The sequence below is a fragment of the Balaenoptera ricei genome, chromosome 9 (assembly GCF_028023285.1).
Source record: "Balaenoptera ricei isolate mBalRic1 chromosome 9, mBalRic1.hap2, whole genome shotgun sequence".
NCBI classification, from domain to species: domain Eukaryota; kingdom Metazoa; phylum Chordata; class Mammalia; order Artiodactyla; family Balaenopteridae; genus Balaenoptera; species Balaenoptera ricei.
This window is the reverse complement of record NC_082647.1, coordinates 112,717,328-112,743,185: the sequence shown is the minus strand read 5'-3', so window position 1 is coordinate 112,743,185 and position 25,858 is coordinate 112,717,328. Positions and strand designations below refer to the sequence as shown.

Below are 25,858 nucleotides of genomic sequence, written 5' to 3'. Positions count from 1 at the left end.
GTTAGGACTTGGTTCTGAGGTGTGCCTTTCTTTCTCATAAACTGTGTAACCGGGGATAATCACTTAGTCTTTCTGAAGTCTAGCTCCTTCATTTGCACAAGAAAGAATCATAATATATGATAATATATCTCATAGAATTGTTTTTGAATAACAAATACAAGGAATGTTAAAGTACTTGAAAAAGCTATAAATCATTAAGCAATTAAAAATGGTTACTCTCAAAGTTCATAACCATGGGTTTGCATTAGAAAAAAATTATTAAATATTAAAACTCACTCAATAATTTAATAAACTATTCATTAGAATTGAAAACATACCTTAATAAATACTCATCTTTTTCTATTTTAGGAAAATAATTTATTGCCTATAACTGTCAAGTTGAAATTTATTTTGAAGAAATTTATTGCTTCAAAATAAGACAAAAGATGAATGTTCTCAGTGAAGAAATTTTCATTATTAATTTTTTCACTAACAATTTGTTGAGTTTCTAGCACATGCAAAGCCCTGTTTCAGATACTGAAGGAGAAATGAATAGATGGATATACCCACCCTCAAGGGATTTACATAGAGCATTATGCCTTGAGAATTCCCATTTCTATATCCTGGATGAAGCTGAAAAATGTGATATAAATTTAGAATACATCTCTGTTGTACTGCCTATTTCTTCATGAATATCTTTTGATGAAAGAGTACATATTTATCATAACATGTTGTCTCTTTTTTCGAACAGATTAAGAGGTTTTCAAGTGTTTGCTATACATATATTTCAGCAGACACAAACAGATACATCATAGTAATAAGATAAAAGGTGCCCACAAATTGTAAAGAAATTTTAGAATATCATGTCAGCAATGAAGCTATGCATTCCCTGGCAAAAATTTGAAATAAAATTTCCCAAACCAGAAGCATTAATAAATGTATTAATATATATTTGAATGCCTACTACAATGTTAAATATTATGACAGCCAGAAAATCTAGTATCATACAATTTGTAAGAAAACACTCTCTGGCTACCTTCTTATTTTAAAAAATTTAAAAGTAGCACACTTTGAAAAGATACCCAGACGATTTCATAGCCAAGAGAAGAACACACTTAACAAATACCACTTAACAAACAGACTTTTACAAAACTAAGTTTAAATGGGAATTTCAGGATGCCAAGGGATATCACTATAAGATATCACTATAAGAACTCATACAACAGCAGATTGTCAATAAATAATTAAACTGAAGTCAGGACTTCTTTCTCTAGAACTCAGCTTGATCATCTAAAAATTCAGAGTTGGATTAGATTTCTAGAAGCACATGCCTTAGAGCTCTAAAATTATATGGCAAAATTTAAGCACCATGTCATTACAACTTATTTTTAAAAACAGGTTTATACTTTTGGTTTCTACTCAGATGTGGAGTGACTATAAGAGCAACAACATCATACAACAATAAGGAAAAAGACAGACGAACTGTCAACCAAGAAATTTTCTTGAACCCATCAAACAAATGAAGCAGGTAGGGCCACCAGTAACCCTGAAAACCAGGAATGAACAGGGCCTGCAGGTAGAACCTAGACCTAAGCATTTGCTTCAACGGTCTGAGAACATCTGGCTGAAAGTTTTCAATGAATTGCTGAAAGCCAAGTGTTGTCCAGCGTGAGCATGTGACGCCTCCGAGGACCACGGATGGGGGCAGTGGGAGCGCAAAGGCAGCTGCACCCTCTTACAGGCTCTACCTTCATGAAAACCTCTGGGTGTTCAAGGGAAGATCAGGGGAACCCTGAGCAAGATTCCCACAGGGTACTGGCTAGAGGAGGGGGCCGGCACAGGGTACTGGCTAGAGGAGGGGGCCGGCAGCCCTGCCAAAACTCCACCCTTGCCCATTTCTCCTACCTCCTGGTGAGGAGCAATGCTTTAACTTACAAGGGAGAAGAAACAAAAATGGTCACTGAGGGCACTGTGGAAACATGTTACCACTAGGGAAGGAAACAGGAAGAAAAAAACTCATTCTTGAGGAAGTCAGCAAGAAGTACTAGGCCAACACTAAAACCAGCAGACACGCTAAAACACTTCTAAAGGCCACACCCACAAGATCCAGTGACACCACACCTGCCAAAGACTAATGCTGAATCAGAACACTAGAGACTGCCCCTCTCTCCCAACTGCCCATCACTAATAAGAGTCTAGAAAAATGCAGTGAAATCAAGCTAGGAGAGCTGCAAGAAATATTCTCTCTAGAGAAAGCAAAAAAGGAGAAACCAAAGCCAAAGATGAGACACTGGAGAAAAATAAGTTTTCAGTAACCACAGCAATAACCAATATCAAAGCCAGACAATTCCTGACTAGTTTAACACAAACTCCCAATATTAAAGGTTTAATAATATTTTTAAAAGTGTTCATCTCAAATATAAAAATAATTATCTCAATATTTACTATCTTATTCAAGATGTTCTTAAAAAACTAAGAAGCATACAGAAAGGTAAGAAATGGCACATTTCCAAAATACCAAGCAATGACGCAGATGTCAGAAGTATCAGTTAGTTTAAAATAACGATGAATAATGTATTAAATAATTTAATGGAAAATGTAGAAAGCATGCAAGATCAGATAGGTGATTTCAGCAGAGTCTGAAACCATAAGAAATAATCAAATGCAAATGTTAGAACTAAAACCAAACCAAAAAAACAAAAACTATAAAAAAAGAACACAGTAACACAGATGAAGTCTTCCTTCAATGAGCTCATAAAGAGGCTTGACACAGCTAAGAAAAGAATCAATGACTTGAAGATAGATCAAAAGAAATTTACCCAAAGAGAAAAAGCAACAACAACAAAAGCAAAACAACACCAAGAAGAATGAATCCAGGAGCTATGGAACAATTTCAAACAGGGTTACATAAGGGTGATAGAAATCTGAGAAGGAGCAGAGAGACAGGATGAAGCAGAAGAAAAACTGGAAGGTATAATGGCTGACAATTTTCAAAAATTAATGACAAACCAAAACTACAGATCCAAGAAGCTTATAGAACACCAAGCAGAATAATACAAATAACCAAAAAAACATGCATTTAGTATTCAAATCACTGAAAGGGAAAGGGAAAGAAAAAATCTTGAAATTAATCAGAAAAATATGGCACACTGCCCACAGACGGACAAGGACTATTTTATAGCAGCCTTCTCACGAGAAACTATGCAAGCAAAAAGAATACAGAATGCCATCTTTGGAATGTTGGAAGAAAAAAACTGCCAATCCAGAATTCTACAACCAGCAAAAGAAAAAGATAAGCAAACTTTACCCAAAGCAAACAGAAAGGAAATAATAAAGTCAGAAATCAATGAAACTGAAAACAGAAAAATACCAGAGAAAAATAACTCAAAAGCTGGTCCCTTGAAATGACTGATAAAATTGTTAACCCTGTAGCCAGAGAGACCAAAATGAAAGAGAAAAGACACATCCAATACCAGGAGTGAACGAGAGCTCATCATAGAGATCCTGGATATATTAAAAAGATAACAAGAAAATATCACAAACTATGCACATTAATTCGACAAGTTGAAAAATATCTAAGCTGGACAAATTCCTTGAAAGACACAAACTACAAAAAGTCACAAAATGGTGAGAAGGGAAAATCCTAGTCCTACCTCATTTAGATTATTATCTGTGAACCCTGAAGCCAGACTTCAAAGGCACCTGACTTCAGAAAAGTACCTTGTTCTCTCAACGCCTCTGTTTTCCACATATAAAAGGGAGAAAAATGACTGTACTTACTGCAAAGAGCTGTTGTGAAACTTAAATGATTAATATGTGTAAATTGCTTAGAACAGAATCTGCTTTATGATAAAAGTACACATGTTGATTATTTTTATAAAATTCAAAATAAAAACACTAAAGTAAAAATATGCTTGCAGAATATATCCATACATGTATATCTATATTTATATATATTTAAATATGTGCATTTACTACGTGTATGAATACACACGTACATAGATATATGTATGTATTTGTGCGTGTGTATTCATACACGTAGTAAATGCATAAAGAAAAGCTAAGGAATAATATTGTAAAAGTTCAGGATAATGTTTACCTAAGAGGGGCTGGGGACAGAAGAATGGGATTTTTCAACGTTAGAAGGTTCAACAGTCATGATAATGGTATATCTTGGCTTCTATAGCAAGCTCAAGGATGTCTGTTTTATTATGTTTCACAACTTACATATCTGTTATACAGATTTGTATTTATCAGATGTTTCATAATAAAAATATTAAGGTAGAGTAAGATATAATCTATGATCTCATTTTTTAAAAAAACATAATAAGGATACAGTTACAGGGTAAAGCTCAACGTGTGTGTTTGTGTGTGTGTGTGTGTGTGCTTATACAGGTTTGTGTGAACATTTAAAAAAGTGGGAAAGTCCACACACCAAAAAGAGCTAATTCATCAGAATGGTATTAGGGTTGAAGTAAGAGGTACAGGGCTTGCTGCAATAAATGCTTTACCTTTGTAAACCAAAAACGTTGGAAGAGAGACAGACAGAAGAGGGCGGCAGTGGGGGTGACAGGAAGAGAGCCCAGCAAGTCTAAGACTTGGTCCGCACACTGTACAACATCTAAACAACCTGGATGCTTCTCTCCAAAGGGAGGCGCAAGTACGTAACTACATGTTTCTTTGGTTCAACTGCAGGGGAACTATCTCTGGAATAGCCATAAAAGATAACAAAAGTACAGTGTAGTTTAACTTAGAGTCCAAAAGCTTCTCTGTTTTTCAAGCTTTAATAAAATTAGACATTTTCCACGTCTCTCTGCAATTACAGTGATAGTACTGAGCTTTAAAGCTGGCAGACAGCGAACTATGATGTGACACTGCACTGAAAACACAACTGTAATCATGACGTCAGAATACCAGGATTTTCTGAGAATAGTCTTTATAAATACAAAACCATTGCATCTATATGATTTTATCCTTACCTGGAAACAGTTATGTTTTTGAACATCTGTTTTCCATTATGAAAGTGAGTAATATAAAATGTCACTTCTAGTTAAAGGATTCAAAATTCACTTACATATTATACTTTGCAATACAAGCTGCAAGACCTGGCCTGGCATCTTAGAGAAGAGCACATTTCACATCTCAATTTTCACATCAAAGGAGTAACAAATTATAACACAACAAATCAATACTTAAATGCTTCTATTTTTGAACTCACAGAGTTTTAATAACAAATGTAAAATATATTTAATATACATGCTTGCATTATATTATTTGCTATTAGAAAGCAATAAAAATAAAGACTGATTTTATTTTCAATGTTGGATACCTTTACTCCTGGCCCCCTTCGCTGATTTATATTAACTGCCTAGCCTCTCAGGACCTCTGTCCCTGACCTCTGCTGACCCCCTCCTGCACTCTAGGACTGCAGCCAGGCAGAGGTCGCGCTGCTCGGTGCACCTCCTGCAAAGCTGGGCCCAACGGCAGCCAACAGGTAGTCGCTCACCTAGAGCCGAGTAACTTGCTTTGGAGACGCACCACCCAACCTAAAGAGTGAAGTAACTCTTGAAGCCTTGAGCTATTTTAGAATCAACATAAATATTATAACAATGTACAACTTAGATTGTTCAACTATATAAAATATGAATTAAAACATATTTAAAAATAAATATTTCTTGTAAATGTTTCTTCAGCAAGTCTTTGTATGAATATACTGCTTTCCTCCATCCAGGTCTACAAAATAAACCTGTAGGTTTTCATCCACAAGCACTATCTCAAAACACCAATAAGGGAAAAAAAGGAGAAGAAGGAAGGAAGGAAAGGAGGGAAGGAAGGAGGAAGGGAGGGAGGGAAGGAAAAGAAAGAGAAAGAAAACATGGTGAATAGAGCAATAAAGAAAAACTTCCACAGAAGGTATGCAAAAGGTACTTCCTTGAACAGATATTAAGGATGAAAACTCATTATCTGAATTTTCAGCAAGGCTGAAAACAAAAACAGCTAAGCTGATTGATATTTTTTAAACTACACTGCAAAAACAAATCAACTTTTAGCAAATGAGATATCAGAATACAAGTAAGATGGGCATTTCAAAATAACAAAATAAGAAGCTGAATGGAGAAAATGTTGATCAAATTAATCATAGCAATAGTAATCTCTATGTGGAAAAATGTACCTTCATGAGAATAAGACCTTGTTTTCTCAAAAATCTGAAAACTGTAAGGCTACTATTCAGATGTGTCTCAAGTCCATCTTCTCCTCTGGATGAGTACCCAAGGACTAAACTTCCTCTTTTGTAAGCACAGCATCAGTAACATATTATTACACAGCTACCACCAAACCATGCAGTATATTTAAGAGCATGTTTTTCATAGTAAAATACTGAATGTTAAATTTAGTCATTTTTTTCAAAATGAATATTAATATTTAGGTTAAGTTAAAATATATTCCATACTGTCTGGTCAGGATTTTAATCAGAGTGAAATATAAGATAAAAAACATAAAATCGTAACTACTAATAAAGTCTCAAGTTGCCCCTATGTGGGGCTATATAAAACAAACAAAACCATAGTTTTAAACCTAGAGCTCAAAGTGCTCATTTGTATTTTTAACAAAAGCCAGAATCATATTTGCTTCTTCATACATACTTTGCTAACAAAAATCTAACTGAGGTAACCAAAATGATTTTATGAATTTTACAATAAAAAAGGAAAATTTTTGAAATATGGATGTTTAGAGAATTCTCCAGTTTAATCATCCAGTGTGTCTCTATCCCAAATTAAGATCTGTAAAAAATGGTCACGCCATCTACATTGTTAGATTCTTACTCCAAAAAGAAATCGCAAGAAAAAGAAGTGAGCTAATACATAAATGTATATGAGATACAAATATTCTTTTTGTTCTGAGTACATTTCATACATGTCATTTTTAATTATAACAACTGAAACAGAAGCCCACCTGAAATGATTTTTCCTTTCGGCCCATGCCACTGGAATGATGGGTCTATGAGTTCGGAATTCCGCAGTCGTTGGGTTACACATAACACGTGTGGACTCTTCTGATGGAGCATAACATATACTTTCACTGAAAATAAATATTAAAATGTTCCAATAATATTTTATGTTCGTTCACGATCTATAATGGCTTACATTTTTGTAGTCTGGGTTACATGTTTTCAGAAGTTTTCTTTGGATTATTGCTATTGCTTGGTAAGAACTAAATTTCATTGCATTCCATATAACTAACTTTCAAAAACATACACTTATTTTATTTGTGTTTGCGAGTGTATCTTAATCCCAGCATTATGCATTGGTCTTTTTATTCAGAGTTCATATACCAACTTACTTTGTTCTCATAAAATTATTTTAATTACAAAGTATTAAGATAATTCTATATCTATACTTCATCTGTTTTGCAAAGACACCAAACCTGAAAGAAACTGACAAGATACATTTGTTTAGATTAGGGAACAATACATTACTCACAATGATGTAACACAGTGTACTGAATTTTAAAATTGTAATGTGATTAAAAAATTGACAAATATGTGCTTTGATTGATTTTAATTATTAAGCATTTTTCCCAATTGCTTTAAAATTTAGAGCACTGCTCATTAAGCAAGCAAAAATAGTATTCTCTAGGAGATACAAAAGGAACACAGTAAAGGTTCAATTGTTTTGCATTTACTCATAAGGAAGCTTTTAGAAAAGCTTCTAGCAACTTCTCAGTAATCCCATGGCAACACTTCACTAATCAACCATATACTAAGATTTTTGTGTTCCAGTAAAATAAAAATTGTTTCTATGAGAATCAAAATTCTCCTTAACTTTAAAGAAACTGTCTCTAAACTTTCACCATACAACATCATGTTTATTGAATGTAGCTTTTAGATAGCTACTCTTACTTAGGTTCAGAAAGTTCCCCTCAATTCTTGGTAATTTGTTTTCCTGGGACACTTGCACCTATATTCATAAATGTAACTATATATAATTTTCTTATATTATCCTTTGTCTTCTTCCAATTTCAGTACAAATTTGTTATTTAGTGTTTAGCACTATTAAGTTAGGCATCTAAGATTATAATAGCCACATAAAATGAATTAGGCAGATTTCCTTCCATAAATTTTCTCTGAAAGAATATGTAAAGTGTTTTTGTTCTTGGAAACTATATAGCCTGGTACTTATTTTTTGGCAAGGGAGGAAGCAGCAAAACAAATGTCTAATTAACAATCTGGAGAATTTAATTATTAGTTTACTAAGTAATTTAATCAAGTCTGTTTTAGAAACTTATATTTTAGTAGAGTTATTCACTATAAGTTTATTAAATTATTCAGAATACTAAGTTCTGATTTTTAAATCTCACCATATCTTAATTTATTCATAATATTTCTGTACTTTCATTATTCTCTTGTGAAACAATTACCAAAACTCTGTCTACTAATTGCTCCAAAGGCAGCTTTTGGTTCCATTCAATCTATTATTCTTCTCTGGTCTCTTTCATTAATTTCTCCTCTTATTTTATTTCCTACTCACCTCAGTTTAAATGTTTCTTCTTTTTTCTACTTTTAATAAATGCTTATTGTATTAACGTGTCATTCCTCAGCACGACTTACTGGCCCTTTTATAAGGGCACCAGTCATATTGGATTTGGGTCTACCCTAATGACCTCATTTTAACTTGATTACTTCTATAAAGACGCTGTCTCCAAATAAGTTCACTTTCTGGGGAACTGAGGATTAGGACTCAAACATATGATTTTAGGGAGAAGCATGATTCAGTACATCACACTGAGATTCAGTTGTTTTTCTTAACTGAAATGTTAATTCATTTTAAGGATAAATTTAAGCACATCTAATAAAAAGGGAGGTTAGTTATATATGACTGTTTTATAATTTAGGTTTAAAAGCTGTAGTTTTAAAACAAAAGCTGTGATAAAAGTTGTGATATCAGTGAAAATGGCAGAGTAAAGAACTCCAAAAATCATCCCCTTCATAAAGGTAATAAGCAAATGGCACATATTGTTAGAATCAACATTTTCAGAACTCTGGAAATTAATCAAAGACTTGCAGCAACCACGAAAAATGTACTCAGGAAAAACAACTGAATCTCGGTGTCATGGCCTGAATTATGCTTCTCCCTAAAGTCATATGTTTAAGTCCTAATTCCCAGTTCCCCAGAAAGTGAACTTATTTGGAGATAGAGTTTTTATAGAAGTAACCAAGTTAAAATGAGGTCATCAGGGTAGGCCCAAATCCAATATGACTGGGGTCCTTATAAAAAGGGGAAATTTGGACACACAGACAAACACAGAGGAAAACAATGTGAAGAGATACAGGGAGAAGATGGCCATCTCCAAGCCAAGAAAGGAGAACTGGAGCAGGTCCTTGCCCTACTGCCCTAGAAGGACCCACCCAAGCCTCCATGATTGGACTTCTATCCTCCAAAACTGTGAGACAACACATTTCTGTTGTTTAACCTGCCAGGTCTGTGGTAATTTGTTATGGTAGCCCTAGCAAATACACCTGGTAAAAACAGTGAGCTTGTAGCACTTTAAGTTGCTGTATTCCCATTAGAACGAGCAGCCTGGCAGCCACTAGAGGGGCAGATGGGGTTAGATGGACTTCAGTGCCTCCTTCCCAGAGAACTGTCATTATTTCACCTTTCTGGCAGTGTCCTGGAAGACACCATGCACAAAGCTATCTTTACATGACTTAACTTGGAGCACACCCACTGTAAAAAGCCTTTTCCCCAAGAGTCCTTGTCAAAAATAACTAGAGCTTGCCACTTAACTTTGTAAATGCCTGAAGCAGTGGGAGTAAACATCAGCTTAACCAAAAGCTTAAGAGGAAAAGCTGGGTAATGACATGTCAATGGGAGCTTTGAAAACTTCTCACACATTCCTAGGAAAATAAATAGAAGGGCATGTGCATGCACAGAGTAGGCCACATGGCCAAGACTGGGCATGCTCAGTAAAGAATGAGAGGCCTTAAAGTTCTCACCTCTGGCTGAAATTGAGCCTCTGTACAGCAGAAAGTGAACGATATGGTGGAATTGTCAACTGCCTGGCTAAATGTTTAAGGTAAGCCATGACAAGCTCACAAGGATTCTCAGAAAATACTAGGAGACTAACTGGTTCAGGTGTTTAATGAAACCTCTGTTGAACCATTAGCCTAACTAAGCTAACTAAGCAAAGACTTCAGTGGCCACACATGACAAAGAATACAGAATTTAAAAAGAATTAGTTCAGAAAAGTCACTAAACAAATGCTACAGGAATACCTCATTTTACTGCACTTCACTTTACTGTACCTCACAGATTTTGCATTTTTTACCATCAGTGGTTTGTAGCAATCCTGAGTTTCAGATGGTGGTTAGCATGTTTTAGCAATAAAGTATTTTTTAATTAAGGTACATACATTGGTTTTTAATCAAATGCCTTTGCACACTTAATAGACTGCAGTACAATGTAAACATAACTTTTATAGGCACTGGGAAACCAAAAAAATTCATGTGCCTTACTTTATTGTGATACTCACTTTATTGTGATGGCCTGTAACTGAACCTGCAATATCTCTGAGTATGCCTGTACAACAAAAAGCAACTACATAAATACATAGAAAGGGGGAAGAATCTGATTTCCAGAGTACTACATAATATTCCCTACAAAGTCCAGTTTTCAACCAAAAATATGAGTCATGCAAAAAACCAAGAAAGTATAGTCACAGGCAGCAAAAAAAGCAACTAATAGAAACTGTCCCTGAGGAAAGCCAAATTTTGGAGTTACTGGACAAAGACTTTAAATCAGTTATTTTAAATATGAGCAAAGAACATCATGCCTAAAGTACTAAAAGAGTATGAAAATGATGTCTCTCCAAATAGAAACTATCAATAAAGGGATAGAAATTATAAAAAAAGATCCAAAGAGAAATTCCAGATTAAAAAGTACAATAACAAATGAAAATTCACAGTAAAGAATCAATAGCAGATCTCAACAGACACAAGAAAGAATCAGCAAACTTTACGTTACATCAATGTGGGATTTATCCAATCTGAGAAAAAGAAAAATAGAAAGATAAGTGAAGATAAATCAACAGTACTCAGAGACCTTTGGGAAACCATCAAGCATGCCAGTATATGCATAAAAGACCCATGGAAGAGTGGAGAGAAAGAGCCAGAAAGAATATTTGAAGGAATAATAGCAAAAACTTCCCAAAATTGATGAAAAACATGAATCCACACATCAAACAAGCCCAATGAACTCAAACTAGGATACCTTCCAAGAGATCCACACCTTAGGCACATCATAATCAACTGTGAAAATCCAGAAACAAAGAATCTTGAAAGCAGCAAGAGAGAAGCAACTCATGACATAATATGGTCCTCAATAAAATTAGCTTACTTCTCATCAGAAACCATAATGAAATAGAAAGTTTGAATAGACCTAAAACAAGTAAAGTGATTGAATAATAAAAAAAACTTCCCACAAGGAAAAGCCCAGCACCAGTTGAATTCACTTGTGAATACTACCAAACAAGTAGAATTAACAGTACTTCACAAACTTCCAAAAAACAGAAGAGGAGGGAACACACTCCAAATCACTTTACGAAGCCACTATTGCCCTAAAACCAAAATCTGACAAAGACAACACAAGAAATCTACAGACCACTTTTCCTTATGAAAACGTACATGATAATCTTCAAAATACTAGCAACCAAATCCAGCAACATGAAAAAGGATTATACATCACAATCAACTCAGATTCATTCCAGAAATGCAAGGCTAGTTCAAAATACAAAAATCAATCAATGTAATACCTTATCATATCAATAGAATAATGGACAAAAACCACTGATCCTCTCAATATATGCAGAAAAATCATTTGACAAAATCCAATACCCTTTCACAATAAAAGCACTCAACAAACTAGGAACAGAAGGGAACTCTCTTAATCTGACAAAGGGCATCTACAAAAATTCACAGCTAACATAATACTTAATAGTGAAAACTGAAATCTTTCCCAGGCCCCCAAGGTCAGGAACAAAACAAAGATATCTGTTAACATCAATATTGAACTGGAGGTTCTACCTGGAGCAACTAGCAAGGAAAAATAGGCAGACTATAAAAGAAGAAATAAAACTACCTCCATTTGCAGATGACATGATATTATATATAGGAAATTTTAAGGAATAACTCCCCCTACCCCCCATTTAAAAAATTAGAGCTATAAATGATTTGGCAGGATGACAGGATATAATATCCATTTGCAAATCTCAATTGTATTTCTATACAGTAGCAATGAGAAATCCAAACACTAAATTGATAAAAACATTCTATTTACAGTAGCAACAAAAAGAATAAAATATTTAGGGATACATTTAACAAAAGTAGTACAAGAAGACTCATACACTGAAAACTGTAAAACATCATTGAGGGAAAATAAAGAACACCTAAATAAATGAAGAGACACTCCATGTTTAAGAATTGGAAGACTGTAGAGTGTTAAGTTGGTAATACTCCCAAAATTGATCAACAGATTCACTACAATCCCTATAAAAATCCCAATGGGCTTTTATTCCAAAAATTGACAAAGCTGATTCTAGAATAACACGAAATTTCAAAGGACCCAGAGTAGCCAAAACAATCTTGAAAAAGAGCAAATTTGAAGTACTCACACTTGATAATTTCAAAACTTATTATAAAGCAACAGCAATCAAGACAGTGTGGTACTAGTGTAAGGAAAGACATATATATCAAAGGAATAGAATTTAGAGTCCATAAAGAAAACTCATACATCTATGGCAAACTGCTCTTCAGCAAGAACACCAAGACATTCGATAGAGAAGGAAAAGTTTCTTAAACAAATGATGCTGGAACAAGTGGATATCCACATGCAAAAGAATGAAGTTTGATCCCTACTGCATACCATATGCAAAAATTAATTCAAAATGGATCAAAGATGTAAATGTAAGCACTAAAACTATGAAATTCTTTTTAAAAAATGTAGGAGTAACACTTTGTGGCTGCTGATTAAGCAATCACTTCTGATACATGACTCCTAAAGCACCAGTACAAAAGAAAAAACAGAAATCAGACTTTATCAAAGTTTAAAAGGTGTGCTTTAAAGAACACTATCACAAAATGAAAACACAATCCTAGAACAGAAGAAAATATTTGCAAATCCAACATCTGATAAGGGTCTAGTATCCAGAACATATTTAAAAAAACAAAAACAAAACTCTTCCATCTCAGTAATATAAAAGACAGCCAAATTAAAAATTGGGTAAAGAACTTGAACAGGCGTTTCTGTAAAGAAGACATCCAAATGGTCAATAAACACATGAAAAGAGGTTCCACATCATTAGTCATTAGGAAAATGCAAATAAAAAGCACAATGAGAATCCACTTCACATACACTAGGATGGCTAAAATTTTAAAAGATGGACAATAATAAATGTTAATATGGATGTTGGGAAATTTGAGTCCTCATAAATTTCTGGTGTCAAAGTACAATAGTTCAGGTTCTTTGAAAAATTGTTTGGCAGTTCCTCAAAATGTTAAACATAGAGTTACCATATATCCCACCAATTTTACTCCTAGGTATACTGAAAACGTATGTTCACACAGAAACTTGTCCAGAAATGTTCATAACAGCACTATTCAAAATAGCCAAAAAGTGGAAAATTCCTAAGTATCCATCAATTGATGGATACACAATTGTAGTATATCCATTCAATGGAATATTATTCAGCCATAAAAATGAATGATACATTCTGTAACATAAATGAACCTTGAAAACATCATACAAAGTGAAAGAAGCCACACACAAAACACCACATAGTGTATGATTCCACTTATATGAAATGTCCAGAATGGGCAAATTCATGGAGACAGAAAGTAGATTAGTGCTTTCCAGGGGCTAGAGTGTGATTGCTTAATGGGTACAGTGTTTCTTTTTAGAGTGATGAAAATGTTATGGAATTACATAGTGCTGATGGATTCAGAACCTGGTCAATATACTAAAAACTACTCGATTGTATACTTTACAGAAGGAATTTTGAGGCATGTGAATTTACCTCTATTAAAAATATATATATACAAAAAAAGTTGTAGATGCTAAGCCTCATGTTACTACTGCAAAATCTTACTAACCCAAAATCTTTATGATATATAGATCCCATTTAAAAAAAGTTTTAGCATAAGAACTGCATACGGGGACTTCCCTGGTGGCGTAGTGGTTGGGAGTCCGCCTGCCAATGCAGGGGACACAGGTTTGATCCCTGGTCCAGGAAGATCCCACATGCCGTGGAGCAACTAAGCCCGTGCGCCACAACTACTGAGCCTGCACTCTAGAGCCCACAAGCCACAACTGCTGAGCCCGTGTGACACAACTACTGAAGCCCGTGCACCTAGAGCCCATGCTCCACAAGGGAAACCACCACAATGAGAAGCCCACGCACCACAACAAAGAGTAGCCCCTTCTCGCCACAACTAGAGAAAGCCCATGTGCAGCAATGAAGACCCAAAAGAGCCAAAAATTAATTAATTAATTAATTAATTAATTAATTTTTTTAAAAAGTGTTTTAAAAAAAAAGAACTGCATACATTTAATGTTATGTTTAATTATTGTACAATAACAAGCAAAAACACTGTAGACAACTTTAATTAGATAACTTTTAGAAATAATTATTTTTTGCACACTTAAGCAGTTACAGCAAACAGAATTAAACTATATGAATCTAACTCTGTGGAAACAACTTTAATCCATTTCCATAGAGGAAAAGGGTTTATAGGAAACTAGGATAACTGGGGAACACTAGCCTTTTGCAAAAGATTGATAAGATTTAAACAAATGCCAATTACTTTCTTACAATTACTGAAAATCTATTTATTAATACCTGGAAAATTTGGTGATCCCACTATTTTCATTGAATCTTGGGTCAAGTGCATACCTCTTGGCAATCGAGTCAAATATCCAACTATCAAAAACAAAAAGAACAGAATTAATCAACAGTCTGGCTCATTACAAATTTCAAGACATTCGAACCGGATAGTATCACAGTATATTTGATGTTTGTTGAAGGGGAGCCATAAATCAATATCCTTTGATATCTGGTATCTCTGTTCCAGCTCTACTCCCTTCATACACTCCAATGAAATTAACATACCCACCACTTTCCCTATTATGCCTCACCTTCAGCTTTCTCTACATCCACTTAGAATACTCTCATTTTTAAAAGTCCAAATCCCCACCCTTCAAGACCCAAATCACAAGTCCCTGCTCCCTCAAACCTTCTGTTTGTCCTAATTTCTTACCTCTTTAGTACATCATCAGCAACACTCACTCTACATTGTAATACAGTTCTTCACACACAGACATAATTTTCCTTATTTGACTATAAGCTCAATAGTAGGATCAGTGTTTATGTCAACTTATTGAGAATCGGTATCTTTTGACTGCCTTCACCCAATTCCCCTCAATCCCGCCTCTGGTAACCACAAATCTGATCTCTTTTTCCATGAGTTTGTTTTTGAAATATAATTGTCCCACAACACTTTGTTAGTTCCTGTTATACAACATAGTGCTTTGATGTTTCTATACATTTCGAAATGATCACCACAGTTAGTCTAGTTATGATAAGTCATCATACAAAGACATTACATTGCTATTGACTATATTCCCCACACTGTACATTTCATACTTGTGACTCATTTATTTTGCAACTGGAAGTTTGTACCCCTTAATCTCCCTCACCTGCTTCTTCCCTATCCTTTGGCAAACGCCTGCTTGTTCTCTATCTATAACTCTGTTTATGTTTTGATGTTTGTTCATTTGTTTTTTTAGATTCCACATATAAGTGAAATCATGCGGCATTTGTCCTTCTCTTATTTCACTTAGCATAATACCCTCTAGGTCCATCCATGTTGTCACAAATGACAAGATTTCATTATTTTTTTATGGCTGAGTAAGAGTCCACTGTATGTACCTATTATCTTCATTATCCATTCATCTATTGATGGGCACTTAGGTTGCTCCCATATCTTGGCTACTGTAAATAATGTTACAATGAACATAGAGATGCATATATCTTTTCTAATTAGTGTTTTTGTTTTCTTCAGATAAATCCTAGGAGTGATATTGTTGGATCATATGGTAGCTCTATTTTTAATTTTTTGAGTACCTCCATACTTTTCTCCATGGTGGCTGTATCAATTTACATTCCCACCAACAGTGCAGGAGGGTTCCCTTTTCTCCACACCCTCTCCAGCACTTGTTATTTGTTGCCTTTTTGATAATAGCTATTTTAACAGGTGTGAGAACAGTATCTCATTGTGGTTCAGACTTGCATTTCCCTGATGATTAGTGATGTTGAGCATCTTTTTCATGTGCCTATTGGCCATCTGTATGTCTTCCCTTGGAAAAAGGTCTATTCAGATCCTCTGCCCATTTTTTAACTAGACTGCTGTTTTTTGATGTTGAGTTGTATGAGTTGTTGGTATATTTTGGATATTAACCCCTTAGAGGATATATTCTTTGCAAATATCTTCTCCCATTCAGTAGGTGGCAGTCAAAACGTACAACTTTCCAGTCATAAGATAAGTACATACTTGGCATGTAATAAACCATACGATAATATAAACTATGATGATAAACATATGATTAATATAATTAACACTGCTGTATGTTACATATGAATTGTTAAGAGAGTTGATCCTAAGAGTTCTCAACACAGGAAAAAAAAATTTTTTTCTATTTCTTTAATTTTGTACCCATATAAGATGATGGACACTCCCTCAACTTATTGTGATAATCACTTCATGATGTATGTAAATCAAATCCTTATGTTGTACACCTTAAAATTATACAGTGCTGTATGTCACTTATACTTCAATAAAACTGGAAGAAAAAAGTATGTTCCTTAAACCTGGAGGACACAGGGATGGGAAGCAGAAGAGGAAGGTAGGGCCAGACTGGGAAGGTCTTTGTAAGCCAGGCTTTGATTCTGCAAAAACCAGCAAGCAAATAAAAGACTTAATCAAGAAAAAAATAATCCGTCAAGCACTGTACCTTGCACATAGCAAATATTAAATAATAATTGTTGAATATGATATATTCTGATGTTGTTCAGTCCTCGTTGAACAAGAAAATGTTGATGGACACAGGAGTGTGCACAGGCCAGTGGGAGGAGCAGCACAAAAAATGCAATAAAGCTTAGACCCAAATCCTCTTTGTTGTTAACAGAGCAAAGAAGAGTATGGTATTCAAAGCCAGATGACCTGGATTTAAACCCCAACTTCCACTAACTAGTCTTAGGAAAGTCACTTAAAACTCCAGGAGCTTCAGTTTTCTCACCCGCAAAATGAGACTAAATTCCAGATTTAGAGTTTTTGTAGGAACTGAACGGACTACTGTATAAACTATAAAACGCTACATAAATGTTGCTTCGCTATTCATACCTTACATATTAAGATACTGCGGTCTTAGTCTACTTCTTATATCCTCAGGCCTGATCTTGTTCTCGGATCAAAAGACAACACACATACACACACACACAGAGTCGTACCTAGCATAAGATCATGGGCCGTGGTCAAGAAGCATCCTTCTCCTACGGGGTAATGAACGGCTATCGGCTAGTCTCTACTTAAATTAGAATGACCTCTGGACTTTGGCATATTTTGTAATGTCTCTTCACTCCATTTCTTTCCATTCTCCTCCTATCCCCTGTCGACCTCCGCAGCCCTTCCTCATTCATATTCTTGGAGGGCTTCTTTACTCATTGCCCCTTTTCTGCACAAATTGTATTTTAAACAAACCTCCTTTGTGCTTTCTATGATTCAATTCTGGGAGATACTTTATTTCTAAAAAGTCTAAAACTTGAACGCAGCCAAAACCTTCCTAGTTAAATGACGACCGTTTAATTAAGCACTCCCTTCGGTATATTAACTCTATTTTGAAAACATGAGAAAGCATTTCGGATCTCTGAATGAAACGGAGGAAACGGCGGCAGCGGAATATCAAAACTTTAAGTTCCCAGTCTTTCCTGTACTTTATAGCTAAAACCAATAGATGGAGCTCCAGGACCACGGGAAATGCCAAAGCGGTGGGATGTCTACTCATTTCGAAATATACTGAAATCCTGAGCCCCGTACGTCGTGGAAAGCTGGCAAAGGACCCGGGGGCTGATACGGGGCTTGTTACAGCCAATTTAATCTCAAGCCTTGAGCTCTGGGTGTTTGAATGACCTCGCCCCCCTACACGACATCAGTGTGCCCAGTCCTCCTATTAAATTCAAGAGCGGGCCCAGTGATACAGGCTTTCCCATCAGCGGACGCACGTGACACGCAAAAACCTCCGGGAGCCGCGGTCCGGAGCCGCCCTCCGCCGCCTCACCTGACGGGGTTGCCCGCAGCACCAGCGCGGAGAACACCAGGACCACCGCGGCCCGGGAGAGCGGGGAGCCCGCGACCCGGGACCGCCGCCAGCCCCGCCGCGCCCGGCCGGAGGCCGAGGCCTCCATCCACCCGCCGCCGCCGCCGCCGCCGCCGCCGCCGGCCGACACTCAGCGGAGAGGGTCGTTACGCGGCTCGCGCCCACCCGCCCGCCAGCGGACCGGAAGGGGGGCCGGAAAAAGGGCCACCACTTCCGGCGGGGCGGGGGCGGGGTTGGTCGTGGAGGCCTGGGGGGCGCGAAGTCGCCCGCCTTGAGGACCCCGCCGTCGCTCAGGCAACCAGGAAAGCATAGGCGACCTGTGGAAGGTTGTGGAGCCGCAGAAGAGTCGCTGGCCGAGGGACGGGCTGGCCGAGTCTGGGCGTTGAGGCCGACTCTGGACCACAGGGCGAGGGTCACGGGAGTGAGGGCTGGTCCAGCCCGAGAGGGCTGCCTGCCTCTCCCGACGTCGGCTGCTGACTACCTACGGATTTATGGGACGCAGCTGGGCGATGGATGCAAGGCCCAGCCACCGGGAATGGAAATGGGCCCTGAGCCCCAGGAAGAGGCTGGGCGGGAAGAACGAGGCCACAGCCTTAGATGGAATGGACCGCATGCAGCGCTCAGCCCGAAAGATGGTCTTTTATCACCTGAGTTCGGGAAGATGCATAAAACCACCCGTCCGCCTACGTGGGCGTTTATAGCCAGAACGGGTTAGAATCCTCTGCGTTTCTGCGGCGGGAAGGATTCACTTCACGTGAAGGGAGCTACGATACAAGTAAATCTTACCCAGTTGGTACAAGTACATAGGAGAATGAAGTTTAAGCAACTGAAGACAGAATGCCCAATAACCCTGTGTAATGGGAAGAAATGAGTGATCCAGGGTGGTCTGAAAGCCATCGCTGGGTGTCCTTCGCTCCAGACGAGGGTTTTCGAACTGACAGCCTGAGCACCCACCTGAGTCCACCTCCCCGCTTGTTCGATGGCGTATCTCGAACATCGATGCCTTCAGATGTATCTTGTTTGTGCCACAGAGAGCATCGCCCCTTGCTGTCTTTCAGCTGGCCTGCTTTACAAACTATGTCTTCACAGCTAGAATCGTGTCATTTTAACCTCAACTCCTGGGATAGTTCCTGGTATAAAGTAAGCATTCAAATAACCATACTTTTTTTTTTTTTAAAAAAGAAAAGAACGGAAAACATCTAGCAGAAAGGAAGGAGAATTCATTTGGACCAGGACCAGGATGAAGACATTTATTAAGGATTACGTAAATATCCAAAGAAGTCCTTGGTTCTTATTAACAAAGGAAATTGAAATTTCTGCTTATTTCTTGAGTTTTCTGGCTATCTTTATGCATATGCTAATTGGTAAAATGTATCCAGTACAGTTTATTCTACTGAGTAGATTTACTTCTTTAGAAATCCTTTCTAATCTGTATAAAGTCCTGAACTGAGTTCAGCCTGTTCAGGCATGTCTTAGTAAAGAGACCTGCATGATTTAGATCCAGCCAGCATTTTGGTCAAGGTCTTGCACTTCCTTTGAGCACACCTAGTAAACAAATTTTACTGAATAGTGCCCAATAAATCACTATATTTGTCTGGGTACATATTCTGCTAAAATTCCTTTTAATTTTTATAAACAAGTCAACCTGCACAACATGATTTTTACCAAATGAACTTTGGACTGTGGACTTACAGAGAATAGAGGGCAGAGAGGACTGTTCAGACCATGCTAAATCTTGAAATCTCTGTTTTCTGTAATTCAGCAGTCCCTCCTGCCTTGGTCTGCTGTGTAAATTCCTAATATTCAACCTGAGAATAAGAAGTAATACTGGATATCTTAGTTAATGTATGGTGTGATTCTAAAGATGGAAAGCTGATTGCTGAAAATCAAAAAGAAAGTGGGTCTGTCATTTGTATTTGCACTTTTTACTCCAGTAGCGATGGTGTTAGCTTTTGTGCCCAAATTCTACTGTCTGAGATTCCTTTGATAGCAGTTTTCATGCAAGACCAATTTACCTAGTTGAAATGAGCTTTTAAATGAACAGTATATTGATGACGTCTGTTTTTGCATTGAGCTAATAGCTGCTACTTACTGTAGTTTCCTGAAATGAGTTTAAGAACTTCATTGCTCTTACTCTGCCATCATGGTAGCAAAAAGGTAAGTAAGGATAATGTAGGGCACGTAGAAGATGAACCTGTACTTTGACTATAAATTGCAAGTTACTTTCCTTAAAAATTAGATACATTGATTTAACTGTAATGTAATATATGTTCATTTTTTGCACTGCATTTAAATTTACAATTTATATAGGCAGTGTGTTTTGTACTTTTTTATATCTATTAGGTAAATACTTAAAGTATATCAGAGATATGCCTTAAAAAATATATTGCCTCTCCATTAACTACTTTATTTATACCCTTTACTGAATCTCATTTACCCATAAAGTATCAACTTATGGAAAAATTAAAAAATAACAAATGAGCACAGTTTTCCTGAGCATTGCTGAGGAAACTGTCATGGAGATTTTACTAACAAGTCTGTTTTTGTTTTTCCTAAGACTTAAATTATGATGTATATAATAAATGGTCCAATGTGTTATTAGAGTTCTAGCTGTTGCCAAGCAACATGGGCTCTGTTTTGTTTTGTTCTTTTCTGTTCTGGTCCCTTACTTCCTTCGATGGAGAAAAAATATTTACCTTAAAAATTTAAAAAAAGAAAAAACTCTACTCTATTGACATTGAGAAAGCCAAATCAATAACTATGTTAGGTTAACCAATCCTCAGTGGTTAGAAATATAAGAGTTTTATAGTTAAAGAGAAAGGAGACTTAAGAAGCAATTAATATTCAATCATCCACAATTTTAAAGAGAAAGGCCGTAGATATGAATTCACGGCACACACCTGGAAAGATAAGTATCTCTGAAGGATCCTTCCTTTCAAGAACAAAGGCTGTTGAGAATATAGATTACCCACACTATCGTGCTCTCTTACGAAAACTGAACATGCCTTTTGTGAAAGGAGTTGAGGACAGACATGACTGTGGCAGAATTGAAAAGAAATGCAACCCTACTTTTCTTAAATTTCACCCTTATCCCCCTTCAGTCCTGCCAGACTATCATTTACACTATCCTTATCCCCCACCGTATGGGCCAGATTATCCATTATTTCCACTTCGGGATGATGTCCCCTTAGGTGACACCTGTTCAGGGTTTGTGAGTCCTGGTGGTGATGCTGACTTAAAGCCTGGCATTGGCAGAACCATACCAAGCTTGGTAGATTTCAGTGATGTGAAACCTCAACATCGAGTTCCCAGACCAGACGCAGGATTTCAGACGACATTAAAAAGGAAAAAAATATTATTAGAAGAACTAAAACAGGACAGGAGATGGAATTCCAGGGCAGTACCAGACATTTCCATCAGAGCAAGACTTGGAGGTAAATGAAGTGACATGGGCTTTGTAATTTTTAAACACTCAAATGAGAGAAAAGAGCATGGATCTAAGATTCAGTATTTAGCAGTTCATTTGACATAAAATTGTAAAAGACCAAATAAGGAATTCTTATTTTTAAATTATGGAGTGTAAGGAAAAAGTAGTAAGAATGATAAGCCTTTTATAGACCTGTTTGTAAAAAAATAGTTGGTTTTCAAAAAATACATTCATCAGTATGTGGCCAACACAAAGTATGTATCAGATAATTTATTCTAAACACACAGATAACCTAATTTTGCCACAAAGGAATTTATATTTAACTTTGATAATTGTGTATCATGCCTCCTTATCTGTCTCTCTCCTTTGAAAAAATTAATTCGCTGATGATTATCAAAGAGTTAGGTTACAGGAGCTGAAATGCAATGGGAAAGTAGTTGAAAGTAAATTTTGGGGTCTTGTAAGAACAGGAGCTGAAGAGAGGCAACCCCTGCATAAATAACTCCACCACATTCCTGGAGGCAGAATTTGACGAACACTTACTGACTGCTGCACCTTTTGGTTTCTCTGTAAGAACTCCCAGAGGGTGTCACAAGCCCGGCCCAGAAGTGGTAAGAAACTTCCAGAAGAAAGCCACGGGCAGTGTTCCCATATGGAATGTGCCTGGTAGGCAGGGAGTGAAAAGAGATTAACCTGTTTGAGCATGTGGGAAAGGCAAAGACCAAGTGCTGTAGCAAGAGATGCTGAGCTTGCTCTAGCCTTAAGAGGCTGTGCCCTCTTCACCACTCCTCTACAGTGCCCAGCTGCACACCAGAGGCCTAGGGAGGCTGTGGGAGGAACAGGGACATCATTGTTTTTTGGAGCAGTGGGAGCTCACGGTTCCTGCCACTCCTCCATGAAGAGAGGCCATAGGCACTTGGGACCAGGAAGGGAATAAGAATCAGGGCAAAGGTAGTAGAAATGCAAAGCCCCACAAAATAATGGTCCCAAGCCACACGCTCCAGATACCCACTGTTGAACAAGAAAAGAGCAATTTGATGAGAGATAAGCATGGGATAAGAACTATGCTTTTAATGTGCACTCCAGTTGTGGCCTCAGCGGGTAGGCTTAGGGAAATTCCTTAGTTTGGAATGTTCATGTAAATATATAAATGAGGTTCAATAACCTATTTTAAGAAATAATTAATTTATAATCCATTTGAAATACCATCTGTGGAAATAAGATATTGCTGAGAAGCAAATGCAATTCACATTGAAGGAACCATTGATGAGTTCAGGCCAGTCTTACAGCCATAGTACAGTTTTCACTGATTCTGAACTAGTGACCAATTTTCTGATCTGTCAAGAAAGGAGCTTGAGCTCAATCTTTTGTTAATGTTTCAATGTACACTGATAGTCATTATCAAGAACTCTTCTTTAAAGGAATCGAAATCATTTTTCATTGTAGTCCTATTTTAGACAAGTATGACACTTTGCTTGTAAGCAGAAAATCCCAACCTAGTGTAATTTTTAAGAACAATATTGATTTGTTTTTGTAAGTTTTCCTAAGAGTGAACTGTCAAAGCATTCCAACAAATTAGAGGTGAAGAAGCTAACTTATGACTGAAATAGGGATAACAGACATTGCACCAACAGTTCAGAACCAAATATAGAGCTCATCTAGGCTCTATTTCACTGCCTGAATCAGTACAGCAGAATGCAGAAGATAGGCTCTAGAGTGAGACTGTCTGTACTCTATTTCTGGCAGGAAATTTACTTGCACCATGACCCGGGACTCGTTGCTAATCTCTATGCCTGTGTATCCTTATTTGTAAAATTCAGATACTAGTTATACTTTATAATAACGAAGGCTATTTAATGTTATTCATGTAAAAATATCTGACAAAGGAATGAACCAATAACATTTATTAGATGTTGTAAAGTTAAACAAAGTCATGTTATAAAGTTAAAGTCCAGAATTTTCAGTTCCTTCATACATAAATTCTCTTATAAAATTGTAGGAATTGAATGAATTAAGATGGGTAAAGTACTTAGCAAAATTCGTGGAACCTGGTAAAGCATTTAATTAGTAGTAGCTGTTATGAGCTATTAACAGTTTCAAAGAACAATACTTGCAGTTCAGGGATTGATTTCAATATAATTTGCCCTATGCTTTCAGTGATTCTGGAAATAATCATTAATTATAAATAATAAATACTTTCAGTTTTTAGCAAACCTAAATACACATAATTTCTCATACATTCTGATAAAGAATTGTATCTTCTCAGAATTAATTATATCACACACCATTATGCTTTTCAGTGGACTTTCATAAATATCAAAACAAGATCCTGAAAGATTATATCACTGATTTTCTTGTCCTGTTTCAACCTTATCTAGACATTTAACTGTGATCAGTTGTTTTTTGTTCCTAGTTCCATCCTGTCATGGGAGCCACACCCTCATGGCCTCATCCGAACCTAATTACCCAAAGGCCCCACCTCCAAATACCATCATATTGGGGTAGGGGCTACAACATATGAATTTTGGGGTACACAAGCCTTCCCTCAGTAACTACCACCTTAACCATTTTTAAGTGTGTATAAATTGGTATTAAGCACATTATTGTGCAGCCATCAGCACTGTCCGTCTCCATAACTCCTTTCATCTTACCAAACTGAAGTTCTATATCCATCAAATACTAACTACCTTTCCCTCCCTCCTCTCAACCCCTAGCAATCATTTTACTTTCTTTCTCTATGAATTTGACTACTTTAGCTACCTCATAGGAGCAAAATCATACAGTATTTGTCTTTTTGTGACTGGCTCGTTTCACTTAGCATAGTGTCCTCATGGACAACAGTGTTCTTGCTGTAGCAAGAATTCCTTCCTTTTTAAGGCTGAATAATTTTCCATTTTATGTATATACCGCATTTTGTTTATCCTTTCATCCATCAATGGACACTTCGGTTGCTTTGCCTTTTGACTATTGTGAATAATGCTGCTATGAACGTGGGTGTACAGATATCTCTTCAAGATCCCACTTTCTGTTCTTTGGGGTATATACCGAAAGGTGGAATTGCTCAATGGTAATTCTGTGTTTAATGTTTTGAGGAACCAGCTATTGTTTTCCATAGAGGCTACTGCATTTTACATTGCCACACAATGTACTAATGCACAATTACAATTCCTTACGTTCAAGGAATAGACCCCACTTGGTCATGGTGTATAATCCTTTCAAATGTGTGTTAAATTCTGTTTTCTAGTATTTGAGGATTTTCGCATCAGTATTCATCAGGCTATTGGTCCATTTCTTCTTGTAGTGTCTTTGTCTGGCTTTGGTATCAGTTGGCCTTATGGAATGAATTTGGAAGTGTTCTCTTCAATTTTTTTGGAAGAGCTTGAAGTGGATTAGTCTTAATTCTTTTTTAAATATTTTGTAGAATTTACCAGTGAAGCCATCTGATCTGGAGCTTTTCTTCATTGGGAGTTTTGATTACTGATTCAATCTCCTTATTAGTTATAGGTCTGTTCATATTTTCTGTTTCTTCATGATTCAGTCTTGGTAGGTTATGTGTTTTTAGGAATTTGTCCATTTCATGTAGGTTATATAATCATTTGGTGTACAACTGTTCATAGTACTTTCTTATAATCCTTTTTATTTCTGTAAAATTGTTGGTTCAAAACCTCAGGAGTTCCCCAGGTGAAATCCAAAACTGGCCCCTGTACTCACAGGGCAAGGAGAAAGAGGCAGACTCTCCAGACGGGTAGGTGGCAGGTTTAATTACCGAGGAAACTTACTTATGCTTGTCTTAGGTGCCTCAAGATGAGTAGATCTCCGCACCCACCCTCCAGAATCTTCAAGTTTATGTAGAGGACTTAACACGGCTCAGTCACGTATACTGTCCAGATGGTCTCAACGAAACATTACTCTCTCAAGGCTGTGTTCTTGAAACAGCTCCTACAGTGGGAACAGTGGGCAGAACAAACATTCATTTCAAGGACAGAGGAGGGGGTGAGGAGCCTCTGATTGCCTGAGTTCAGCTCACGGG

The 25,858-nt window shown here is 36.9% G+C and overlaps 2 protein-coding genes across 3 annotated transcripts in view; one reads left to right on the top strand and one right to left on the bottom strand.

The window, feature by feature from the left end:
• The window catches only part of ZPBP (zona pellucida binding protein), a 93,387-nt gene extending 74,898 nt beyond the window's left edge, over positions 1–18,489 (bottom strand). For both annotated transcript variants that reach the window (XR_009504901.1, XM_059932917.1), the window contains exons 1-3: positions 18,363–18,489; positions 14,869–14,949; positions 6,934–7,059 (exon numbers count right to left, since the gene is read on the bottom strand). Coding sequence is in view for 1 of the 2 variants with exons in the window: in XM_059932917.1 (XP_059788900.1) it covers positions 6,934–7,059; positions 14,869–14,949; positions 18,363–18,489 (334 nt within the window). In the remaining variant the exon portion in view is untranslated. The remainder of the gene's footprint in view (positions 1–6,933; positions 7,060–14,868; positions 14,950–18,362) is intronic.
• A 2,055-nt stretch (positions 18,490–20,544) lies between these two features.
• Positions 20,545–25,858, top strand: part of SPMIP7 (sperm microtubule inner protein 7) — a 64,003-nt gene continuing 58,689 nt past the window's right edge. Inside the window, exons 1-2 of the mRNA XM_059932549.1 lie at positions 20,545–20,558; positions 21,270–21,835. Coding sequence (XP_059788532.1) covers positions 20,545–20,558; positions 21,270–21,835 — 580 coding nt within the window. The remainder of the gene's footprint in view (positions 20,559–21,269; positions 21,836–25,858) is intronic.